The 18843-nt window shown below is 45.3% G+C and overlaps 1 protein-coding gene across 2 annotated transcripts in view; it reads left to right on the top strand.

Moving 5' to 3' along the window:
• LOC117671251 (hydroperoxide isomerase ALOXE3-like) overlaps nt 1–16962 on the top strand; it is a 31040-nt gene extending 14078 nt beyond the window's left edge. For both annotated transcript variants that reach the window (XM_034427079.3, XM_034427077.3), the window contains exons 7-15: nt 63–235; nt 1484–1627; nt 4700–4903; nt 5825–5911; nt 7145–7314; nt 9164–9285; nt 9962–10062; nt 11457–11627; nt 15384–16962. In XM_034427079.3, the coding sequence (XP_034282970.2) occupies nt 63–235; nt 1484–1627; nt 4700–4903; nt 5825–5911; nt 7145–7314; nt 9164–9285; nt 9962–10062; nt 11457–11627; nt 15384–15563 (1352 nt within the window). In that variant the 3' untranslated portion in view covers nt 15564–16962. The remainder of the gene's footprint in view (nt 1–62; nt 236–1483; nt 1628–4699; nt 4904–5824; nt 5912–7144; nt 7315–9163; nt 9286–9961; nt 10063–11456; nt 11628–15383) is intronic.
• Nucleotides 16963–18843: the final 1881 nt, after the last annotated feature.

The raw sequence follows: 18843 nt of genomic DNA, 5'->3' as shown, positions 1-18843 counted from the left end.
CTTTCTTGTCCCAGAAAACCATCCCTGCCTCTGACTTTTCAAGGACATTTCTGTGTCCCCAGAATATGTCAGCAAGCATTGGGATGAAGATGCATTCTTTGGCTACCAATATCTCAATGGGGCGAGTCCCGGGATCATTCAGCGATGCTCAGAGATCCCAGCGAAATTCCCGGTGACACAAGAGATGGTGGTCGAATCGTTGGGACTGGAGACCACCCTGGAGAAAGAAGTGAAGGTAAGATGTGGAACACAGTAAAACACCCATAAGGCAAGACTGGCTCTACAAAGTATGACTAACTGAAGAAGCTTTGGTGGTCAACAGCTGATGGGAAGCCAACATCTCCCTCAGCTTCTGGAGGCTTCATAGATAGTCCACCTGATGTTCTCTCCACCCCTTTTCTCCATAAAACCCTTTGAGGTAGGGTGGGCTGAAAGAGAAGTCCCACCTAAAAGTCCTCCAGGGACCTTTTATGGTTGAGGAGGACCTTCCTAAACCAATCCAACGCCTTGACCTTCATGTCACTGCCCAGTGAGAAAACCAAGATGTTTTGGAGTTCCTGAGGTAGGAAATCCAAAATGGAGTCTTCAGGTGACCCATTGGAGGTCCCCTTTCTATGGGGACAAAGTATCATCCAGAGTTGGTGACAGACTGATTTCGGTAGACCTAGCTCAAACTGAGCTCTTTCTCTCTGTAGCAACCAATGGATGAATCTTGGCTAGTCCCCAAGTTCTCTGGATTTAATTTGTTCTCCACAAAGGTGGTGGATTGGGTCCATTGTAAATAGTCCTAATAATTACATTTGAAGTGGGAAAGGAGAGGGAGGGAGGAAGGAAGGACAATGGAGGGAGGAAGAGGGAGGTGGGAGAAAGTGGGTGGGAGGGAGGAAAGAATGGAGGGAAGAAGGAAGAGGGAAGTGGGAGGAAGGAGGAAATGGGAGGAAGGAAGGGAGGATGAGGGAGGGAAGGGGAGGGAGGGAGGAAGGAAGGACAATGGAAGGAGGAAGAGGGACAGAGGAAGAGAGAGTAGGGAGGAAGTGGGAGGAAGGAAGGAAGGGAGGAAGGGAGGAAGGAAAGGGAGGGAAGGAAGCAGGAGGGGAGGGAAGGAAGTCGGAGGGAGGGAGGGAGAAAGGGAGGAGGAGGGGAAGAAGGAAGGAAGGGACAACGGAGAGAGGAAGAGGGAGGGGAAAGAAAGTGGGAGGAGGGGAGGAAGGATGGGGTAGGGAGGAAAGAAGTAGAATGGAGGGAGGAAGATGGAAGTGGGAGGGAGGAGGAAGTGGGAGGAAGGGAGGGAGGGAGGGAGGACAATGGAAGGAGGAAGAGGGACAGAGGAAGAGGGAGGAAGGAAGAGATGAGAAGGAGAAGAACAAAGCACTTGGAGAGGAATCCACATCTTCCATTTGGGAAACGTAGCGTGGTCTCTCCAGGCGCCTTCTGTCCCTACCTTCCTTCCCCTCCATCTCAGCGCTCTGTTTATGGCTCCTAGGAAGGCCGGATCTTCCTCGTTGACTGCCAGATCCTGGAGGGCATCCCAGCCACCACACTCAACGGGTCCCCCCAATACGTCTCGGCCCCTCTCTGCCTCCTCCACCTCAACCCCTGGGGGGAGATGATGCCCGTTGCAATTCAGGTAAAGCTCTCCACTTTTCCACCCCTTCTCTCAAGCTCCTGGGTTCCAGGGAAGAACTTCCATATTGTCGGCCTTTTTTTTTGATAGTTGCCGGGTTTTTTTTTTTTTCTGGCAAAAAACATCCTTGGGGGAGCTGGATTCACTTAACAACCGTTAAGATTCACTTTACCGTCACCAAAAAAAAACGTGGTCGCAAGAATTGTATTTCCACAAAACTGGAAAGCAGACAGAATCCCGTTGGAAGGAGAAATTATAAAGAAAAATGTAGAATGTGCAGGAATGAATAGATTAACGTTGAGGATAAAAGATAAAGAGGAGTCAATGTATTTCAGGACAGGGGATAAATTTTACGATTGGTTAGAAAGGAAATATCAATAAGGGTATGGAGATAAAATAGACAGAGTATCGTTTGGAATAGGTATAGTAATTTGGGCAGGATATTCATCTTTATTGATGCTATCCTGCCCAAGAGCGATAATTGCAACTTTCTCCCATTTTTCCAAATCCTGTTTTATTCTTTTAACCAGAGGTGTGTAGTTATCTTCTTTCAGAGCTGAGCATGTAGCTGATATCCATATCCCTAAATATTTAAAAAAAAATTACTATTTGCAGGTCTAATTCCTTTTCTAATTCTTTCTTTTGCATTTCTGTTAAATTTTTGACTAACAATTTAGTTTTCCCTTTATTCAATTTAAGTCCGGCTACTTCGCCATACCTTCCTATTTCCTCCAAAATTCTCGGGCCCATTTCTAACGGTTTCTCTATGATGAATACTATGTCGTCCGCAAAAGCCTGTTTTTTTTTATACTCCTCTCCCCTAATCTTCAATCCTTTTTATTTCGCTGTTTTTCCTAATTCTATTTAATAGTGATTCTAGTGTCAAGATGAGTAGCAGAGGTGATAACGGGCATCCTTGTCTTACACCTTTCTTAAATTGAAATGAGTTAGGGTTAGGAAAAAGTACTTTTATTGTAAAAAGTACACAAATGATAAAATAGATACAATTATTCATCAAATAAGAAATTGAAATGAGAATAGAGGTAAATAGAAAATTAAAATTAAACGTTAAGGAAGACTCACAGTATTTCCAAATATGGGACAGATGGTATGAATGGATTAATCGATGGGGGGAAAAAAGTAAAGTCAAATACAGTAAGAAATTAAAGGTAACAAATATACACCGTCATTAAGAAATTAAGGTTAATGTATATATCTATTCACACATTTAAATATTATAGATAGATAATCCTGTTTGTTAGTTTTAGTATGTATGTAATTTAGAATTGCATTTTATTTTAGAGTTACGAACATTTTGTACAATTTTTATCTTTTTATATTGAATAAAGTTTGTTTTTAATTTAAAAAAAAATAGCAAAAGGCACAAGGCTCACTACATTGGACAACCCCCCTGGAGCATCTCAGACCCTATAAAAATCCATCCATTCCTCAGCCACCCCAGAAACATTGCTGTTGTCACTGAAGTTTCTGGAAACCAAATAAACCTTCTTTCCTTGCCAAAAAGAAAAAGAAAGAAAGAAAATCGGGGCTGCTTAAATACCATTCTAGATTGAACTGAAAAGGGAAACAAGAGAGAGGGGAAGGAGCAGAGAGAGAGGAAGGGAGAAGAGAGGAGAGGAGAGGGAGAAGAAAGGGGAAAGGAGAGGAAGAAAAGGAAGAGGAAAGAGGAGTAGGAGAGAAGGTTAGAAGGGGGGAAGAAGAGAGGAGAGGGAGAGGGAGAAGAAAGGGGAAAGGAGAGGAAGAAAAGGGAGGGAAAAGAGGAGTAGGAGAGAAGGTTAGAAGGGGGAAGAAGAGAGGAGAGGAGAGGGAGAGAGAGAAGAAAGGGGAAAGGAGAGGAAGAAAAGGGAGGGAAAAGAGGAGTAGAAGAGAAGGTTAGAAGGGGGAAGAAGAGAGGAGAGGAGAGGGAGAAGAAAGGGGAAAGGAGAGGAAGAAAAGGGAGAGGAAAGAGGAATAGGAGAGAAGGTTAGAATGGGGAAGAAGAGAGGAGAGGAGAGGGAGAGGGAGAAGAAGGGGAAAGGAGAGGAAGAAAAGGGAGGGAAAAGAGTAGGAGAGAAGGTTAGAAGGGGGAAGAAGAGAGGAGAGGAGAGGGAGAGAGAGAAGAAAGGGGAAAGGAGAGGAAGAAAGGGGAGGGAAAAGAGGAGTTGGAGAGAAAGTTAGAAGGGGGAAGAAGAGAGGAGTGGGGGAAAGGAAGGGGAAGTAGGAAAGAGAAGGAGAGGAAGAACGAAGAAAGTAGGAAGAGATAGAGGAAGGAAGAGAAGGGGAAGAGAAGAAGAAAAGTTGTGGCAAAAAATAAAGAAGGGTAAATGGTAAAAGAGCAGCCCCGAACAATTAAAAATTAAAAAATGAAAGTTAAAAGATAAGATGAATGAAAAGTGGTGGATAAACGACTGTGCATGTAAATATGTTTATGAGAAACAAAAATAAAAACTTTTTTTTTGGAAAAAAAAAAAAGACCGCAGTAAGTAGCACAGTGGTTAGAGGGCAGTATGGCAGGCTAATTCTGCCCACTGCCAGGAGTTCGATCCTGACCGGCTCAAGGTTGACTCAGCCTTCCGTCCTTCCTTCTGAGGTCGGTAAAACGAGGACCCAGATTGTTGGGGGGGGGGCAAGAGGCTGACTCTGTAAACTGCTCAGAAAGACCATTTATATAGATAGATGACAGACAGACAGACAGACAGATCGACGGATCGATAAATGGATGGATGGATGGATGGATGGATGGATGGATGGATGGATGGATGGATGGATAAATGGATGGATAAATGGATGGATGGATGGATGGATGGATGGATAAATGGATGGATGGATGGATGGATAGATGGATGGATGGATGGATGGATGGATGGATGGATGGATGGATGGACAGCAACAGAGGCAGACAGGCAGACAGAGGAGAGAGAGTGGGGAGGGAGGGGGGAGCAAGAGAGAGAGAGATTGATTGATTGATTGATTGATTGATTGATTTGATTGATTGATTGATCGATCGATTGATTTTATCTTCTCCAGAGGCTCCGTTGAAAAAACAGGAATCTCACGAGTTTCTTCTCCTTCCAGCTGACTCAGCAGCCTGGACCAAGGAGCCCCATTTTCCTCCCCACGGATCCAGAGTGGGACTGGGCCCTGGCCAAGTTTTGGGTTCGTAACAGCACGTTATACCTCCACGAGATCCTGGCTCACCTGCTTCATACCCACCTGTTGGTGGAGGTCTACCTTCTGGCCACCCTCCGGCAGCTTCCCAAGTGCCATCCGGTCCACAAGGTGTGTCAGTGTGGGGAGGGGAAATGAGAGGTCAGAGAGACCTCCGGCCACAAGGCGGGGTGGGTGGGTTTCAACCCCATTGAATGTTCCGAGATGAAACAAAGATTTTGGCCACCGGGTGGCCCAGATGTCCCCTGGACTTTGCGAGTCACGGTTGTGTGTGACTTGTCACCTGCTCCAAAAACATCTCAAGAGGGTTGAGATGCCACCAATCCCTAGAAGTTGAGGAATTCCCAGGAGGGGTCCAGGAGGGAGGTCCTCCTCTCCGATCTTCTCCCCTCAAGACCATGGGTGGGATTCAGAAATCTTAGCAACCAGTTCTCTGCCTAGTTGGTGTGGCCTACGTGGCCTCCTGCATTTTCACCCTCCCCAGGCTCCAGAGGCTTTTCTCGAGCCTCCGGGAGGGCGAAAACAGACTCCCTCAGACTCCGGAGGCCCTCTGGAGACCGGAAACAAGCCCATTTTTTGGACTTCTGCTACTTCCGGTAGGCCCATTTTTTCACCCTTCCCAGGCTCCGGAGGCTTTCCTCGAGCCTCCAGGAGGGCAAAAACAGCCTTCCCTGGGCTTTGGAGGCCCTCCAGAGGCCGGAAACGGGGCTGTTTCCGGACTTCCGGAACTTCCGGTAGGCCTGTTTTTCGCCTTCCCAGAGCCTCCGCCCGAACCCTGCACTTACCTGGCATCCAAAATGGGCTGTGTGGAGACTCCTGGGAGGGGAGGGGGCAGGATGGGTGGGGTCAGCCAGTCCTTGGAACTACCACTTCGACGAACCAGGTTAAAATTAAACATCCGGTTCGCCAGAAATGGTCCGAACCGGCTGAATCCCACCCTTGCTCAAGACGTCGTAGAGAGCGAGAAGAAGGAGAACATCTCCCAGCGACTCCATAATTTACGTCGTGTCTTCTCTGTTTCCTTGTCCGCAGCTCTTAATCCCCCACTTCCGCTACACCCTGCATATCAACATCCTCGGCCGGACGCACCTCCTGGCTCCCGACGGGATGCTGGACAAGGTAATATGGACGGCTTCTTCTCACTCTTGATCAGCCTTGGAGGGGATTGTCCACACGATGGGCCTACATCTGGCCTGGGAAGGGAAGGGAAGGGAGGCGGTTCCAGGAATGTTATGTGGGGTGGAGAGAACATTTTTGTGGGTTAGACTGTTCCAGGCATCAGAGGATGGGGGGGTCTGGCGGGTATGTGTAGGTCCAAAAATGGAAGATAGAAGGCGCTACTGAATGAGTAGAGCCCTTCTCCTTTTTTACACGTGTCAGGTGTCCTCTTATGAAGGTGTACTACAAATGTGATTCATTCTTTCTTTCTTTCTTTCTTTCTTTCTTTCTTTCTTTCTTTCTTTCTTTCTTTCTTTCTTCCTTCCTTCCTTCCTTCCCTTCCCTTCCCTTCCCTTCCTTTTCTTTTTTAATCTATTTTTCTTTGTTTGTTTTTTCTTTCTTTCCCCATTCTCTTTCCCTTATCTTCTTTCCTCTGCTTTTCTTTCTTTCCTTCCTTCTCTTCCTTCTTCCTTTTTCTTTCTTTCTCTCTCTATTTGTTATTTCTTTTTTTCCTCCCTCCCCCTTTCTTTCTTTCTTTCTTCCTTCCTCCCTCCCTCCCCCCTCCCTCTTTCTCTTTCTACCTTTCTTTTTTCTTTGTTTTTCACTTTTTCTTTCTTTTTTCCTTCTTTCTCTTTCTCTTTCTTTCCTCCCTTCCTTCCTCCTTCCCTCCCTTTCTCTTTCTACCTTTCTTTTTTCTTTGTTTTTCACTTTTTCTTTCTTTTTTCCTTCTTTCTCTTTCTTTCCTCCCTTCCTTCCTCCTTCCCTCCCTTTCTCTTTCTACCTTTCTTTTTTCTTTGTTTTTCACTTTTTCTTTCTTTTTTCCTTCTTTCTCTTTCTCTTTCTTTCCTCCCTTCCTTCCTTCCTCCCTCCCTTTCTCTTTCTATCTTTTTTCTTTGTTTTTCACTTTTTCTTTCTTTTATCCTTCTCTCTCTTTCTCTTTCTTTCCTCCCTCCCTCCCTTCTTTCTTTCTTTTTCTTTCTTTCTTTCTTTGTCATTTTTTCTTTTTGTTTTTCTCTTCTTTTTTTTTCTTTCTCCATCCCTCCTCCCCGCTCTCTTTCTCTTTCTCTCTCCCTCTCTTTCTTCTTTCTTTCTTTCTTTGTCTTTTTTATTTTTCTCTTCTTTCTTTCTTTCTTTCTTTCTTTCTTTCTTTCTTTCTTTCTTTCTTTCTTTCTTTCTTTCTTTCTTTCTTTCTAGATGATAGGCACAGGTTTCCAGGGTCTGTCCCAGCTGGTGGCCAGAGGTCTTTCAAAGCTGACCTACTCTATGCTTTGCCTCCCTGATGACCTTCGGGACAGAGGCGTAGATGCCTTGCCCAACTACCACTACAAGGAGGACGGATTGAAGCTCTGGAGCGCTATAGAGAGGTGCGATCCCCAAAGAAGGCGATGGGCACCCCCTCCTCTAATTACAGAATGGCAGATACGGGGCCCCTTTCATTCAGTATCTGGTGTTTTTCAACCTCAGCGGTTTTAAAATGGCTGGACTTCAACTCCCAGAATTCCCCAACCAGCATGGGAATCCTGGGAGTTGAAGTCCACACGTCTTAAACCTTGCTGAAGTTGGGGGGGGGGAAAAAAGACTGCTATAGGGGGGAATTCGGGTCATAGCAACTTGCCTGCAAGATAATCTCTAGATTGGAGATCTTAGCTTGGGCCGGTGGTGGGGGTTGGACTAGATGACCTACAGCCGTGATGGCAAACCTATGGCACGGGTGCCACAGGTGGCACGCGGCGCCATATCAGTGGGCACGCGAGCATTGCCGTAGCTCAGCTCCAGCGGGCATGCGTGCACCGGCCAGCTGATTTTCGGGACTTCCGGGCCGACTGGAAGTCGGGAAATGGGCCATTTCCGGCCTCCGGAGGGCCTCCGGGTGGGATGGTGAACTGGGGAAGGCTGTTTTAGCCCTCCCCAGGCTCCAAGAAAGACTCTGGAGCTAGGAGAGGCGAAAAATGGGCCTACTGAGCCCCACTGTGCCATCGTGTGCCAAAAGCGGGGGGAACGCGGGGCGGGGGGTCGCGCATGTATGTGGGAGGGCAGGGCGCATTGAATTATGGGTGTGCACATACGTGGGCAACCTCCCCGCCCTCCCCCCCCGCTTTTGGCACGCGACGGCAAAGAGGTTAGCCATCACTGATCTACAGGGTCCCTTTCCAGATGGGCGGCTCTAAAAATGTTTTAATAAAGGAATCAATAATATCGACGAGCCCAGGGGTGGGCTTCAAAACTTTTAGCAAGGGGTTCTCTGTCCAGTTGCTGGGTGGGCGTGGCCATGGTGGGCGTGGCCTACTCGGCCTCCTGCAGCACAGTGGGGCGGGGGCATTTTTATCCTACTCGGGCTCCAGAGGCTTTCTTCTAGCCTCCGAGAGGGCGAAAACGGCCTCCCCAGGCTCCGGAGGCCCTCTGGAGGCCGGAAACGAGCCCGTTTCCCGCCTTCACGAATTTTCAGTAGGCCCGTTTTTCACCCTCCCCGAGCCTCCGCACGCACCCTGCACTTACCTGCATCTAAAATGGGCCGCGTGGGGAAGGGAGGGACAGGGTAGGCGGGGCCAGCCAGGAGTTGGATTTGAGGGTTCTCCGAACTGCACAGATTCTTAGCTAAAGGTTCTCCCGAATCCCTATGAACTCCCTGTCAGCACTCCAGTGCTGACATCAGGAGAAGAAGAAGACGCTTGACTTTTCACCTACTTATTTTCCCTGCAGATAATATCCCCTAGGAGATGGGATGGGAGGGGGGACATTCCTGTGAGCTGAAGTAGTAGAGATGGGGGGGGAGAGTGACTTGGAAGATGGCCAATGAGACGCTGAGAATTGGGGAAGGGTTTGGGGTCAGAGGGTCAGTGTCGGCTACGATGGAGTCGGGGACAGATCGTTGTACTCAATAAATGAAAGATTTCATCAAAGACTATTTGTTTGGAAATGCAATTTATTTGAGACGACATTGTAACCTGACACCCCCAGCAGCCCACCTCTGAACGAGCCCAAGAAAAAACACGAGGAATTTTAAACACCGATCGGCATAAATAGAGCTCGGGTTTAATACTTAGCAGTCGGTAGAATCCTTCCGTAATGGCTTCTTAGCTTTCTTACAATCCGTTTGTTTATCAGAAGTTCCTGCTGCTCTACTGCTGTTTAGGCAAATGTGAGTTTTTTCTCTCTCTCGTATCCCGGGATTGACGATGGCCCTTCTCTTCCCCTGCCCGCCGTGCTTTGCAGTTTTGTGTCGGGAATGATCGGCCTTTATTACCCGAGCGACGGAGCTGTGGAGAAGGATATGGAGCTTCAGGCCTGGGTGGCGGAAATCTTTGAGAAATGTTTCCATCAGCGGCAATCCTCTGGTATAAAAAATCCTTCACTCTTCAACCGCGACGCGGCTTTTCTGCGATCGAGGTGTGAAATCAAGAAAGGCCAGGGGCCATTTAAACCACCGGGTGGTCGGACCTGGTCCACTTGAAGACTTGCGGGCTTCGGCTCCCGGAATTCTCCCGATTCCCACAAAGATTTACCAGAATTCAGCACCGATAGGACACGAACGAATGTGGTTGGACTATTTCATTCGATAGGATAGCTTTCTTAATAGAGAGTGGGAATGCGGTCGACGTAATATATCTTGACTTCGGCGAAGTGAAAAAAAAAAAAAGAGCTGGCTGGGGACAATTCTGGGAGTCGAAGTCCACCAGTCTTAAGGTTGGACAACCCAGTTTGAGGCCATGCCTCGACATGGTGCTGTCTTTCAGAATTATCTGGAAGTTTCAATTGGTTCAAAACCCATTAGTTGTATAGTCAGTGATGGGATTCAGCCGGTTCGGGACGGTTTAGGTGAACCGGTAGTTCAATTGCTGGCTGGCCCCACTCCTTCCCGCCCCACCCCTTCCAGGAGTCCCCACACGTCCCATTTTGGCTCCCAGGTAAATGCAGGGAGACCTCTTAGGCCAATGATGGCTAAGCTTTTTGCCGTCGTGTGCCAAAAGCACACCCCTGCATCTCACCAATATTTCTTTTTAATTCTTCCAGGTTTCCCTGCACACTTAGGAACTATTGCCGAATTAACCAAGTATCTGACCATGATGATCTTCACCTGTTCAGCCCGTCATGCCAGTGTCAACAATAGCCAGGTTTGGAGGGTCCTTTTTTCTTCTTCCTTAACTCTATGGGAGGATAGGGTGGGTTGAACCATCCATCTGCCCCCCTTTTCTCCGACCCAATGCTCCCCATGCTGGCTAGGTATGATGGAAGGTAAACCAAGATATCTGGATGATATCAGATTGGTGGAAATCTCACCGTATGCACGAAAAAGGGGCTTAATAAGCATGACTCCATCTTGGAGATGAAGCTCCTTAGATGTCTCCATGCTTGGAGATGGAGCTCCTTAGATGTCTCCATGCTTGGAGATGGAGCTCCTTGGATGATTCCATGCTTGGAGATGAAGCTCCTTAGATGACTCCATGCTTGGAAATGAAGCTCCTTGAATGTCTCCATGCTTGGAGATGAAGCTCCTTGGATGATTCCATGCTTGGAGATAAAGCTACTTAGAAGTTTCCATGCTTGGAAATGAAGCTCATTAGATGACTCCATGCTTGGAGATGAAGCTCCTTAGATGTCTCCATGCTTGGACATGCTCCTTAGATGATTCCATGCTTGGAGATAGAACTACTTAGATATCTCCATGTTTGGAAATGAAGCTCCTTAGATGACTCCATGCTTGGAAATGAAGCTCCTTGGATGATTCCATTCTTGGAGATGAAGCTCCTTGGATGGGTCCATGCTTGGAGATGAAGCTCCTTGGATGATTCCATGCTTGGAGATAAAGCTACTTAGAAGTTTCCATGCTTGGAGATGGAGCTCCTTGGATGATTCCATGCTTGGAGATGGAGCTCCTTGGATGATTCCATGCTTGGAGATGAAGCTCCTTGGATAATTCGATGCTTGGATATGGAGCTCCTTGATTGTCTCCATGCTTGGAGATGAAGCTCCTTGGATGACTCCATGCTTGGAGATGGAACTCCTTGGATGATTCCATGTTTGGAGATGAAGCTCCTTATATGTTTCCATGCTTGGAGATGAAGCTCCTTAGATGTCTCCATGCTTGGACATGCTCCTTATATGACTCCATGCTTGGAGATAGAGCTACTTAGATATCTCCATGTTTGGAAATGACACTCCTTAGATGACCCCATGCTTGGAGATGGAGCTTCTTAGATGCCTCCATGCTTAGAGATGAAGCTCCTTAGATGACTCCATGCTTGGAGATAAAGCTCCTTAGATGTCTCCATATTTGGAAATGACACTCCTTAGATGACCCCATGCTTGGAGATGGAACTCTTTGGATGCCTCCATGCTTGAGAGCTGGATCTACAAGTTACACCTGTAGAAAGCATCCCAGATAGTCAATGGAGGTCTCCTTTCTAGACCTCCTCTAGAGAAGAATTCCAGAACTTTCCAAGTGGGAGCTAAGGAATGGCTCCTGGGTCTGAAGATCCTCTAACCTCCAACTTTCCTTCTTCTCCAGTTTGATTTTGGAGCCTGGATGCCCAACTACCCTTCCACCATGAGAAGGCCTCCCCCGGAATCCAAGGGCAGCGTGACTTTTGCCGACATCCTGGAGACCTTGCCAGATGTCAGCACAAGCTGCCAGACGTTGCTCATCTTGTGGCTTCTCAGCCGAGAGCGAGGAGACAAGGTAAGGTGATATTTTCGGCATCACAAGCCAAATTAGGGTGGGCCACGCGAGGGAAGGATTAAGGAGTGGTGCGGTGGCCTAGAGGTGGAGCTCTCGCCTCACAATCAGGAGGCTGTGAGTTCGATCCTAGGTAGAGGCAGGTATTTCTCTCTCTCTCGGCACAATGAGAAATATATCTGCTGAACAAAACTCCTCATTGGCAACAGGCAGGGCATCCGGCCAGTAAGCATTCAGCTCCATTCAGTTGCCCAGACTCCACCCACAAGGGATTATGGAGCCATTAAAAGATGATAATGATGATGAAAAGGAAGGAAGGAAGGATTAAGGAATCTTTCATCTCTAATCCCAATCAGTAATCTAGCCACGCGGTTTTTAAATAATCCCACCACTGAGAATCGACAAATCAAGGTTGCGCTATAGAATGATTTTGTGGTTCTGGTTGGCTTGATTTAAAGCGACATGTCCAGGGGTGAGTTCTAAATATTTTTACTACCGGTTCTGTGGGCGTGACTTATTTTGTGGGCGTGGCTTGGTGGGGGGTAATGTGACTGGGTGGGCGTGACCAACTTTTTTTTTATTTTTATTTTTACTTTTAAAAATGCTTTTAGAAGCCTCTGACGATCAGGCAACTCATCTGGGATCGCCAGAAGCTTTTAAAGGCATTTTTTTTTCCTACAACCTCTCCGATTGAAAAAATTCTTTTAAAAGCCTCTGACGATCCCAGCTGAGCCGCGGGATCATCAGAGGCTTTTTTTTTTTTTACTTTTAAAAGCATTTTTTCTACAGCCTAAAGAGGTTGCAGGAAAAAAAATGCTTTTAGAAGCCTCTGACGATCAGGCAACTCATCTGGGATCGCCAGAAGCTTTTAAAGGCATTTTTTTTCCCTACAACCTCTCCGATTGAAAAAATTCTTTTAAAAGCCTCTGACGATCCCAGCTGAGCCGCGGGATCATCAGAGGCTGTTTTTTTTTTTTTACTTTTAAAAGCATTTTTTCTACAGCCTAAAGAGGTTGCAGAAAAAAAAATGCTTTTAGAAGCCTCTGACGATCAGGCAACTCATCTGGGATCGCCAGAAGCTTTTAAAGGCATTTTTTTTCCTACAACCTCTCCGATTGAAAAAATTCTTTTAAAAGCCTCTGACGATCCCAGCTGAGCCGCGGGATCATCAGAGGCTTTTTTTTTTTTTACTTTTAAAAGCATTTTTTCTACAGCCTAAAGAGGTTGCAGAAAAAAAAATGCTTTTAGAAGCCTCTGACGATCAGGCAACTCAGCTGGGATCGCCAGAAGCTTTTAAAGGCATTTTTTTCCCCCTACAACCTCTCCGATTGAAAAAATTCTTTTAAAAGCCTCTGACGATCCCAGCTGAGCTGCGGGATCATCAGAGGCTTTTTTTTTTTTTTTTTTACTTTTAAAAGCATTTTTTCGGCCAAAGAGGTTGTAGAAAAAATGCTTTTAAAAATGATAATTAAAAAAAGCCTCTGGTGGGCGGGGTAAGCATGGGGCAACCGGGCCGGGGACCAGTTCGGGGGCGTGGTCAGCACCTGTTATTACCGGTTCTCCGAACTACTAAAATTTTTTACTACCGGTTCTTGCGAACCGGTGCGAACCGAGAGCAACCCACCACTGGAAATGTCGGTCCAGCCACTGTAGTTTATAAACCGTGGTTTGCAAGCCCAAACAATCCTAGTTTAGTTAATAAACCATGTTTTAAGAGTGAAATCTGAATTCGGTCTTGGCTTCTCAGTCTTAGTTACCTTGTGGATTGTTGTGAAGATATACCAGGTTCTCGACTTACGACGATCTTATACAATCATTTGAAATTACCACAGAACACCCCCTCAAAAAAGAGACTTACGACCCGGTTCTGAAGTTCTGACGGTTTTCCCAAAGTCACATGATTGCATTTTTGGAGCTAAGCGACAATCCCATATTGCTGTTTCCAATGCACTAATCACATGATCAAAATTAATAATGTTTTTGCCAAAAAAAACCAGCATTTACTTCCAATGTTTGGCGAAAACACCCCAGAGCGAACAATGGGTTCGCTTAACGACCTCAGGTTCACTTAGCAACCTTTGTGATTCGCTTAATGACCACTGCAAAAAAAAGGTCGCAAAATCAGATCGGTCATGTGGTGACACTCACTTTATGACCGTCACAACGTAACACGCCTAATAGGCCGGTTTCATTACGGACGTAAATTGAGGACGACCTGTAAAAGGGAGACAGGGGAAATTTGCTGCTCGCTTAGATTCTTCAGAGGAAGGAAAAACATAGGACCCAAAGTTTCCGTTGCTAAGTGAAACAGCTAAGTGAATTTTGTCCCATTTTATGACCTTCCTTGCCACGGTTGTTCAGTGAATCGCCACGGTTATTAAATGAGTCAGACGGTTGTTAAGTGAATCCGGCTTCCACACGGACTTTGCTCTTCAGAAGGTCGCAAAAGGGGAATCACGCGACCCCACTGCGACCGTCATAAGTATGAGTCAACTGCCAAGTGCCTGAATTTCGACTCTTCGTGTGAAAAATGGTCCTAAGTCACTTTTTCCACTGCCGTCGTAACTTCAAACGGTCACTAAATGAATCGTTGTAAGTCGAGGACTACCCTTATGAATCACGTAGGGTACTTAACGTATAATGTGAGGTTCAGAGTTGCAGTCCATATATAGCTTTGTTTTTCCTTAAATTGGTTGGCGGTGGAGAGCTCCCATATTAGAATATTTGCAATTTTCTGAGAGGAAATCTATGTTCTAGTTTTGTGAGGGCCACCATCAGTGGTGGGATTCAACCGGTAGTGGCGAACAGGCCTGCCCACCTGCCTCGGCGCTATGCCATCCTATTTAACCATGTCTTTTAAGCCGCTTGCATGCGAGCGCTCACATTTTCGGTGCGCGGCGAACCGGTGGTAAAATTATATGAAACGCACCTCTGCCCACCACTGGATTCCCGGGTACACAACGTTCCCTTCAAGGGATCCTTCCTCAGATCCCAGGAGATCTCCATCCTGAGAGGATTTCCTCGATCATTCCAAAACACTTCCCTCGAGCGAATGGAGCCCCCAACTCCAGAACGTCTGCTTCAAAGGGGGACACGTCTCGTGGTCTCCAAACATCTCCCTTGGGCTGATGGTTCTCCTACCCCACGGGTCTGCAACCTTAAACACTTAAAGAGCCATTTGGACCCGTTTCCCACAGAAAAGAAAACACCGGGAGCCACAAAACCTTCCCGTGCCTGACTATTTCTTGAACGGCTACAAAACTAGCATATGTTGTTGAATTAAACATTCTGTTTTCTTCTGAAACTTTTCTTTTCTTGGATTTATCCATGGTTGGCCTACCGGGGGTTGAAAAACTCAATAAATCGCGTGCCGGCGGGTGTCGCACATTGGCGGTTGTGACACATATTTTGAGTGACAGGGAGCCGCAGCAGAGGGGTGAAAGAGCCACAGCTCCAGAGCCACAGTTTGCTGACTCAGTCTTCTCTGAAGAAGATGGTTTTCCAGATCTCCTAAAATGGGAACTCACCCGCGATGGGTTTCACATTTTGTTACTACCGGTTCGCACGCATGCCCAGTTCACCCGCATGCCTGCCTTCCGCGCATGCGCCCGGCTTCAAAAACATGCCTAAATCGGATGCATATTATATTTATATTATATGCCGCCCCCACCTCCACCTGTGATTTCCGCTACCAATTCGCTCGAACCGGCTGAATACCACCTCTGGATCTCACTATGGTTTTCTTTCTTCTCCTTCCAGAGATCACTGGGTTACTACCCTGAGGAACATTTCACCGAGGAAGGCCCAAAGAACGTCATTGCCGCTTTCCAAAAACATCTGGCCAAGATCTCCCAGGAAATTCAAGAGAGGAACCGACGCCTTCCGCTTCCGTACAATTATCTCAACCCTCCTGAGGTAGAGAACAGCATCTCCATCTAAGGACCCGGTCACTCATCCTGTTGTACAATGAGGTTCCTCAGCCCACCGAGTCATGGGGGAACCTTCCATGGAAAGACACCGGTCAAGAGTTAGGACACTTCGTATAGATTGAGCTGACCTTGGTCAACAACATCCAGAAACTTCTGGTTGTGGAACAGAGAAAACTGTGTTGAGGGTGTGAAAATGAGCGAGCTCTCACTGTGTGGTTATGCCAACACATCTGGACATTTTTAACCTTCCTCTTTGTGGACACTTCAGAGAGAAAGACTCAATCCTAACTCTGCCACCATCTGGGTCCTCACTAGAAGCTCGACTCAACTTTTCCCCACTGCTCCTTATTTTAGGACTTGACAGTGGGTCTGTCTGACTCGTAGTTATGACGGTCACAATGTCCCAGGGTCCCATGATCCCCTGTTGTGACCGTTTGACAAAGTCAATGCGGAAAGTCAGATTCACTTAACAACTCTGGCAAGAAAGGTCATAAAAACAGGGCAAAAACTCAATTAACAACTATCTCGCTCAGCAACAGAAATGTGGGGGGGGAGGCAATTGTGGTTGTAAGTTGAGGACCAGCTGTATCTTATCTTTTTCCTATCTTAGGAAAAATAAATAATATTAATCTAATCTGTAAGGGATCAAACATGTTAAGGAATATTAATGTAGTCAGCCCAATCTTATTTTCTTATTTTATTCAAAACAAAGAGAGATCATCATCATCTCCTTTTAATGACCCCCATAATCCCTTGCGGGGTGGAGTCTGGGCAACTGAATGGAGCTGAGTGTTTTACCGGCCGGATGCCTTTCCTGTCGCCGATGAGGAGTTTTGTTCAGCAGATACAATCTCAGTGTGCCCAGAGAGAGTGATATCTGCCTCTACCTAGGATCGAACTCACAGCCTCCTGATTGTGAGGCGAGAGCTCCACCTCTAGGCCACTGCACCACATTCAAAACAAAGAGAGTTACCACTATTAAAACTCAAACAGTCCACATATTTTCATACTCCTACGCCTTGTTTAATGGCTGCAATCCTGAACTCACCTATCTGGAATTGTTCTCATTGGTAAATCTACTTCTGAACCCGTGCCAGGAATTCAAACCATAAGGTTAATTAGATAAAGCTTGAATGATACGAAGCTATTGGTATTTTATTGGCAAAAGCTGTTGGTTTAATTAGGTGTAGGTGTAATTGACTTTAATTTCTTAAGGAAGTCAAGGACAGCCTGTATTTATAATTAAGCAACAAGGAACTTCAGAGGTGTGAAAAGGTTGGAAATGTAATCAGACACCGGGCACATACTATCACACGTGGTGGAAGTGTGTGAAAGCAAAGAATTTTTTATTTTATTTTATAAACAAGCAAGCATACAATACATAATCAATCGTTCAGTGCTTCATCTGAGTACATCTTTTGTGTCTTCTTCTTCTTCTCCAATGTTAATCATTTCATAATATCGTCATTTCATTTATTGTAATATTTCTCCCACTTTTCTTACTTTGCTATTAATACATTTATCTTTTCTCTCCTCTTTCTTTTTCCCATGTTTCATTACAACATTACCCTATATATATATTTCTTCCCTAACCAATGGTAAAATTGTCTCCATATATATATATTTTATATGTCTTTTTCTTTTTCGTAGGCTTTTATGTGCATATTCTTTCTAGCCAGGTTTTACCTACGTAAACTAAATTGTTCTACAGAACCAGGGCTGTAGAACAACTTAGTTTACGTAGGTAAAACCTGGCTAGAAAGAATATGCATAATTATATATATATATATATATATATATATATATATATATATATATATATATATGTATAATATTATAATATATAATATATAATATAATATATCTTATAATATTCAGATTCCTCTCTTTCTTTAATTGTCAAAGTTAATCTATTCATTTCTGCACAATCCAATATTTTCTTAATTACTTCACCTTCTGTAGGAATTTTCTCTGCTTTCCATCTTTGTGCAAATACTATCCTCGCTGCAGTTATTATATGAATAATCAGATATATATTTTCTTTACTAAATTTCTCCGGTAGGATACCCAATAGGAACAGTTCAGGTTTTAAAGCAAAGAATTATTGGATAAAAATACATGGTTAGAAAAAAAAAACGTTAAAGCTGCACACAGATTATAAACCAGAAAGATATTTGTTAGGTATAATACCAGAAAAATAAAATAAGAGGAATTTGTATTTAATATGGCATGTTTTGACGGCAGCAAGGATTGTATTTGCACAGTATTGGAAAAAAATGAGGAAACACCGAGAGAAAGAGATGTAATTTAAAAAATATATATATATATATTCGATTGTGCAGAAATGGATAGACTGACATTAAGGATAAAAGAAAAGGAAGATGCATTTTCAAACATGGGATTTGTTTTATGCATGGTTGGATAATAGAGGAAGAAATGAGGAGCCAGGAAAATGTTATTATGGAAGCATTCAACCAGTGGTGGAATGCTGCTGGATTAACAACCAGTTTGGTGAGCACGCGCCTAAGGCGCTTGTGCGCAGCGCCGAAAATGGAGCATTTAAAAGCTCAGCTGTTTACCTTCCAAGTCAGCAACGGTAAGTAGAACAGCGATGCGGGGGGAATCAGCTGCGCCGCGCGATTGAGATGAGCTACAAAGCAGGAAATAATGGACAGGATAGAGTGGGGGCGGGTGGGTGGGCGCTGTTCGTCGGCGCTACCAGTTCACCCGAACTGGCTGCATTCGAACCAGACAATACACTTCACAAAGCACTTATGTATGTTAAATGAAAATGCACAAACTATTAAAAAAAGAAAGAGGCGTGAAAGCAGGATGGGTTACAGAGAAACCCGAAGACAAAAATAAGTCAGCTGCCCTGGCATCATGCAAACCGCCATACAGGTACTTCTCGACTTACGACCGTTCGTTTAATGACCATTTAAAAGTTACGAGCCTGAAAAAAAAGGGAATTGTGATCGTTTTTCACACTTACGACTGGGGCAGCCTTCCCGTGATCGCAGGATCAAAATTTAAACGCTTGGCGACTGACTCCTCGATTGTCGTCGTAAGTCGAGGACTACCTGTATTTTCCTTACAGTTAATCAACTTTTGCTTGCATCTTTCTAAAAACACCCAAAGGTGTTTTTTTTTTTCTTTTCAAGAGGCAACTGGACTTTTTTCTTTGAAGAGGTTTCGCTTCTCATCTGAGAAGCATCTTCAGTTCTTTAGAGCAAAGGAGATCAGTTCTTCAGAACTGAAGAAGCTTCTCGGATGAGAAGTGAAACTTCCTC

Source organism: Pantherophis guttatus, chromosome 4 (assembly GCF_059756535.1).
Source record: "Pantherophis guttatus breed Tessera chromosome 4, ASM5975653v1, whole genome shotgun sequence".
In the NCBI taxonomy this organism is placed as follows: domain Eukaryota; kingdom Metazoa; phylum Chordata; class Lepidosauria; order Squamata; family Colubridae; genus Pantherophis; species Pantherophis guttatus.
Note: the sequence above shows the minus strand (reverse complement) of the source record. Positions and strands in the feature narration are given on the sequence as shown.